This window comes from Pollicipes pollicipes, unplaced genomic scaffold (assembly GCF_011947565.3).
Source record: "Pollicipes pollicipes isolate AB1234 unplaced genomic scaffold, Ppol_2.1 Scaffold_7231;HRSCAF=8579_pilon_pilon_pilon, whole genome shotgun sequence".
Classification (NCBI taxonomy): domain Eukaryota; kingdom Metazoa; phylum Arthropoda; class Thecostraca; order Pollicipedomorpha; family Pollicipedidae; genus Pollicipes; species Pollicipes pollicipes.
This window is the reverse complement of record NW_023597034.1, coordinates 43,934,610-43,941,485: the sequence shown is the minus strand read 5'-3', so window position 1 is coordinate 43,941,485 and position 6,876 is coordinate 43,934,610. Positions and strand designations below refer to the sequence as shown.

Here is a 6,876-nt window from a genome sequence, read left to right as displayed (position 1 = left end):
CGCGAGCAAGTACTAATTTTTTAGCGGATCGGCCTAACAGCAAGAGTTGGACTGGCAAAATCTCAGGTACCTACTTACAAGATACTACGTGGTAAACTAAGGAAACCAATGGCAGTGTAGTAGCTGTATGTCTGCTTTTGCATGGGGATAGCAACAGAGTACATAACGCGACCAATATCTTGCAAGGATGAGGGAATCGGGTAATTCGAAATTGGCCCAGCCAGCTGGATGTGAAAATATGTTGATGTTAGATATTGTATTCAAAACATATGGGACACATATGGTGGTGAGCAGGGACAGCAAAATGCAATGCAATATGAGTGGCAGTGTTTTATTGTTCATGCTACGCAAATCGCGGACGCCCTCGCACACATCAGGCAATATTGGCCATTACTCAGCAGTGCTATTAGTCAATACATCCCATTAGTGTCCCTCTCCAGTCACGACATTGTGCTATCAGACGCTGTGCGCCAGAACACTGAGACCAAACGTGGATACAGCGGTCACGCACGAGCCGGACTCACAGCACCTGGACGTCAGCAGGCCGGGTCTACAGGAAGCGCCTGGCATCATCACTGAACAGATCAACACTGTGTATGTCAAAGACACCAGCACGTGTCTTGCAATAGAGCACAGCGCCTGCAGACGTAACACATAGCCCGGGGCGTCCGTAACCGACCTGGTCACAGACAGAACGCCAACAGCTGTCCTGTAAGAACACACGGCGCCCAGACACTTTGTGCGGACGCAGATCCCATCTGAGGCCGCCCGTCTGCCGCCTGAATGACGGCCGGGACGTGCTGACCGCCGGCGGCCGCCGCTGAGCCGGCGCCGTCCGCCAGGCTCGGGCGCGTCTCGAGAGCACCCGCCTGGTCCAGGGGTCTGTCCCGTGCAGGAGGGCGGCGGCACTCAGTCCAGCTCCCCGAACGGCACCTGGCTGGGCGCACTGTGCGCCATGGCCGACGCCAGGCTGTCCACTGTAACAGGTCGCAGGCGTCAGCCGCACGCCGAGACCGTGCACCGAACAGGTGCCACCGGGTCACCAGCTCGCCGGTACACCGGACCGGCCACGGCGATGGACACACGCTGATCAGACCGAGTGTATCCAGGCGGTACAGTGTTCTAAAAACATCTGGACCATGAAACTCATCTCGCTCTCTAGCTTTATCTCATCTCGCTCTCTAGTTCTAATCAAAACTCATCTAGCTCTAAATGCCGTCAGTATGCATTCTTGACAATTTTGCTTTCGCTGCCCACCAGCGTCCGTAGCACAACTCAAGCTCCAATGACGTCAGTGTTGGCGGACTGATCGTCGCTCATCGTCAGCGGGCAGCGGCAGTCTCCCATTTTGTGAATTGTTCCCTGCAGGTGCTGACTGAAGCCTCATGCACTGATCTCTCATGGTCTGTCAGTACTGACCGTGGCTCGTGGTCTGCCGTTACTGACCGTGGCTTTTGGTCTGCCGGTATTGATTGTGCCTCGTAGTCTGGCGGTACTGGCCGTGGCTGGTGGTCTGCCGGTACTGACTGTGGCTCGTAGTCTGGCGGTACTGACCGTGGCTCGTGGTCTGCCGGTACTGATTGTGGCTCGTAGTCTGGCGGTACTGAACGTGGCTCGTGGTCTGCCGGTACTGACCGTGGCTCGTAGTCTGGCGGTACTGACCGTGGCTCGTGGTCTGCCGGTACTGATTGTGGCTCGTAGTCTGGCGGTACTGAACGTGGCTCGTGGTCTGCCGGTACTGACCATGGCTCGTGGTCTGCCGGTACTGACCGTGGCTCGTGGTCTGCCGGTACTGACCGTGGCTCGTGGTCTGCTGGTACTGATTGTGGCTCGTAGTCTGGCGGTACTGACCGTGGCTGGTGGTCTGCCGGTACTGATTGTGGCTCGTAGTCTGGCGGTACTGACCGTGGCTCGTGGTCTGCCGGTACTGATTGTGGCTCGTAGTCTGGCGGTACTGAACGCGGCTCGTGGTCTGCCGGTACTGACCATGGCTCGTGGTCTGCCGGTACTGACCGTGGCTCGTGGTCTGCCGGTACTGACCGTGGCTCGTGGTCTGTCAGTACTGACCGTGTCTCGTAGTCTGCCGGTACAGACCGCGGCTAGTGGTCTGCCGGTACTGACCGTGGCTGGTGGTCTGCCGGTACTGACCGTGGCTCGTAGTCTGCCGGTACTGACCGTGGCTCGTAGTCTGCAGGTACTGACCGTGGCTCATAGTCTGCCGGTACTGACCATGGCTCGTGGTCTGTCGGTACTAACCGTGGCTCGTGATCTGGCGGTACTGACCGTGGCTGGTGGTCTGCCGGTACTGACCGTGGCTGGTGGTCTGCCGGTACTGACGCAGCAGACCGGTGACGAAGCGGTGGCTGCGGACGTAGTCGGCCTCCAGCTGGCACAGCTCGGCCTCGGTCAGCCGGCCGACGGCGCTCCAGGCCCGCTGCAGCCGCTGGCCCAGCTGCAGACCGGACAGGACGGCGGCGTGGAGGGTCCGCTCGGCCGACCCGGCCAGCAGGCACCGGCGGTGCAGCACCGACACGTACCGGCCGTGCACTGCCGGCCGTCAGGGCGCGTCAGGAGACACGGCGGGTCGGCACGGCGCGGACTATACTGAATGATGGGGGGGGGGGGGGGGGGGGGCGCAGCGGGCTATGCGGAATAACGGGAACTACCAGAGTTCTGGCAACGACACAGCTTAGAAATAACATAGCAAACCATCCTCAAAACAGACCACTGAAACGCACAAGCAATACATACAATCAATGGCTGGTCGCGTAAGGACAGAGCGGATTAGGAACAGCTCGCCAATTCCGAAAGGCGACAATAATCAGAAAGGCATTGAACACTAAAATCTATCCGATGAAACGCATGTCAGGAGAGCTTTTACAGTGTCCTCGGCTGGGACACCGCAGTGCTGCAGTGTTCACTGATGTTTCGCGCGCGCGCGAGTAGCCAGCAGTCGCCATCACTCCCGAGTCGTGAGAGATGAACGGGCCGGACGCCACCATGCCGCCGGTCCGGTATCCAATCATCACGCTTGTTCCTTTGCACATGGTGCAAAGAAGAAAGCTCCGATATGCCGTTTCCACAATGTTATTTGATGCAGATTGACTGCATCCAATTCAGCGTACTTTCGATGGACAGATACGTCTCGCCTATATACACACCAGATAATTTGTACGAGACTGGTCATGTTAAACTGGCCTAAGGTTACCAGCAGTGGTCAGAGTGCTAAGTTTCCAGCAGAGTGGTCAGAGTCGTGAGTTTCCAGCAAAGTGATCAGAAAGCTATATTTCCAGAAGAGTGGCCCTCATACCTCGGCTCCGATGGCCGGCAGTGCACCAACATGACGGCAACAAGCTTGCGTCGCTTCCACCCAACAGCCAGCGTTTGTCTCACAGCGGATGGTGACTGAATACAGATAACGACACACTGGGGCACACAAACCTCCTAGCGGTGGAGGGCGGAACACAGTTATATAATGCGATATCATCCCACACCACGGGGTTAACACTACCCATCCTCATACGAGCTCCGAAATTTAGCATACGCGCATCTACTGCATGCAGCACGAGATGAAGCAGAAAAAGGCACGAAAAGATCTTATGACTGAAACAGAGCATACCATATTCAACGTAACGAGCATGAGCTGAAATGAATACTTCATCGAGCTATGAACGCTTTTGTATCTGATGTCTTCATTGGCCATGAATTAAAACATCAACTGGAGCCAACTTAACGAGAAGAGAAATAAAGGCGTACATGACATAATCAAACATAGTGCACAGCCCCAGTTTTTTTTTCTCTTTAGGGGGCCTCTCTTCGCCGATTAAAAATATATGTACGCACACTAAGGGCACAACACATGCATGTGCAGCACCATTTTGGATTCAAACGCTGCACCAAGGCAACATAAATGTGCGATGGAAGGACAGCTATACCCTCCTAGCGACCACATACAGGTGGAGGTGTCGCTATCAAGCATGAGCGGGCGGCGTGCGACGAGGCGGTGTCAGGACAGTGCCCCACCTTGTACGATTGTGTCGATGTCGCTGGCCTTCTCCAGCCGCTCCTCCAGCTCCAGCCAGGTGGAGTGCAGCACCCGCATCATGATGTAGCTGATGACACGGGGGCCCGCCGTTAGACACTGGGCATTCTGGGAGCTCTGACTAGTTCACCCCTCCCCCCGCCACCTCCCCCACACGCGCACACGCAAACGCACACGCACACGCACGCACCCACCCACACGCACGCACGCACGCACGCACGCACGCACGCACGCACGCACGCACGCACCCACCCCCGCCCCCCGCACACACGCACACACACACGCACGCACGCACGCACGCACGCACGCCATCTGCCACCTGCCTGTGGATGTTGCTGACGAAGTGGAGCAGCCAGGCGCGAAGCAGCTGCAGGCGCAGACGGCGCGGGGCCGCGGCCGGGGCCGGCTCGCCCCCGTCCCGCCCCGGGCCGCCCGGCCAGTCCTCCTCACTGGCCTCGGCCAGATCTGCGGGCGCCAGGGACGAGTATCATTCAACGCCACCGGATCGATGACGATGTGCACCACACGGTCACAAGCGCAGACGGACATCCGCCACATGGTCACCAGCGCAGATGGACACCCCACCACACAATCAGCGCAAATGAACATCCGCCACACGGTCACCAGCGTATATGGACACCCCACCACACGGTGACCAGCGCACATGGACACCCCACCACACAATCAGCGCAGACGGACATCCGCCACACGGTCACCAGCGCAGATGGACACCCCACCACACAATCAGCGCGGATGGACATCCGCCACACGGTCACCAGCGCAGATGGACACCCCACCACACAATCAGCGCAGACGGACATCCACCACACGGTCACCAGCGCAGATGGACACCCCACCACACAATCAGCGCGGATGGACATCCGCCACACGGTCACCAGCGTAGATGGACACCCCACCACACGGTCACCAGCGCAGATGGACACCCCACCACACAATCAGCGCGGATGGACATCCGCCACACGGTCACCAGCGGAGATGGAAACCCCACCACACGGTCATTAGCGCAGACGGACACCCCACCACACGGCCATCAGCAAAAATGGACACCCCATCACCCCGTCATCAGCGGAGATGGACACCCCACCACACGGTCATCAGCGCAGATGGACACCACACCACACGGTCATCAGCGCAGATGGACAACCCATCACCTAGTCATCAGCAGAGATGGACAGCGCAACCAAGTATATTATGACCACCATAGAAGGAATCGCAAAACGCACACGGTAACTCCTACGTTACACGGTAACTCCCACGGTTAACTCCTCCGCAGTAGCAGACAGAGCAATCACCAGCCAGTTTTATCTTTGTGCAGGTGGCGGCACCGTCAGCTTCCCTTTCACTCCCTCCCTGTCTCCCTTCCTGTCTGCCTCTCTCCCCCCGCCCTCCCTACTATCCCCGGCGAGCCCCACTGACCCTTGAAGTTGAGCGCCTGCAGTCCGCGCAGGGTGAACTTGAGCTGTAAGATGAAGCGGAACATCTCATTGTAGCGGCGCAGACTGTCAGCCGTGATGGCGATGGTGCAGGGCCAGGGCGCCGCGTACCCGAGCGTGACGGCCTCGAGCCGGCGCAGGGGACAGGCGGGCGCGGCGCCGGCCGGCTCCGGGCCGACGAGCGTCACCGAGAACCGGGCCGCCATGTCCGCGTGCCGCGCCGACAGACAGTCCTCCAGACACAGCGTGAGGCTGACAGACTCGTCCCGGGTCGACGCCACCTCCAGCTGCCGACGGCGAGGACAAACCAATCAGCAGGCCGCCAGACGGGCTCGGCACGGGCACACGCGCCCGGAGATGGGTTCGGTATGGGTACACGCGCTCGGTATGGGTACACGCGCCCGGAGACGGGCTCGGTATGGGCACACGCGCCCGGAGATGGGCTCGGTATGGGTACACGCGCCCGGAGACGGGCTTGGTATGGGCACACACGCCCTGAGATGGGTTCGGTATGGGTACACGCGCCGGGAAACGAACTGGACGCAGGGAGACGGGGGACCCGAGAACACACACGGTAAGCTGGACTAAACACAAGGAACGGCCGCGACAGATCAGCACCACGGCTGGATCCGCGGCCCGGCCCTGTCCCTCAGCGAGCTGACCGTCTCCGAGCAACAGCGGCCCGGTGTACAGCAGACTGACCGCCTCTGAGCAGCAGCGGCACCGGGGTACAGCGAGCTGACAGCTTCTGAGCAACAGCGGCACGGTGTACAGCGGACTGACCGCTTCTGAGCCCCAGCGGGCTGGTTCAAAACGCCTGAAGCCCAGAAATGCGACGCCCTTCTCTCTGATAGGTCGCAGCAAGGTGACGTTCGCAAGGGTTTGTGCACAGTATCCAACCACCCAGCAATACAGCAGCAGCTGGACATCCAAACCCGCTGACTCCTACACGCTACCAACAACCTGACACCGCGCGCACCGCCAACTCCCAGCTGCCAGCCGCCAGCTCCCAACCCCCAGCACCCGCAGCCCCGCCGCCAGCGCACCGTCTCGAACAGCCTCCGGGAGAAGGCGGCCATCAGGTCGCCAGCCTCCATGAGGAAGACACGCCGCAGCATCCGCAGGTGCTCGTCCAGCCGGTACTCGGTGCGCAGTGTTGTCACCAGGCGGCGGCAGACGGCAGCGAGACGGGCCGACACGGGCGGTCCCAGCGCCGAACACAGCACGTGCGGCACGGCTGTGGTCAGGCGGGCGGCCGGCGCCGCTCTGCGGATGAGGGAAACGCTGATCAATGCTTAAGCGTTCGGAAATTCCATAAATGCTGTAAAGATTGACTTTCATAACAAACACTGCTGGCGCGAGGCAGATGATGAAACAAGT

At 59.5% G+C, this 6,876-nt stretch overlaps 1 protein-coding gene across 1 annotated transcript in view; it reads right to left on the bottom strand.

Moving 5' to 3' along the window:
- Positions 1-252: 252 nt before the first annotated feature.
- The window catches only part of LOC119110166 (gamma-tubulin complex component 5), a 16,723-nt gene continuing 10,099 nt past the window's right edge, over positions 253-6,876 (bottom strand). Inside the window, exons 11-16 of the mRNA XM_037233902.1 lie at positions 6,543-6,762; positions 5,480-5,783; positions 4,366-4,507; positions 4,024-4,112; positions 2,311-2,547; positions 253-977 (exon numbers count right to left, since the gene is read on the bottom strand). Coding sequence (XP_037089797.1) covers positions 910-977; positions 2,311-2,547; positions 4,024-4,112; positions 4,366-4,507; positions 5,480-5,783; positions 6,543-6,762 — 1,060 coding nt within the window. The 3' untranslated portion in view covers positions 253-909. The remainder of the gene's footprint in view (positions 978-2,310; positions 2,548-4,023; positions 4,113-4,365; positions 4,508-5,479; positions 5,784-6,542; positions 6,763-6,876) is intronic.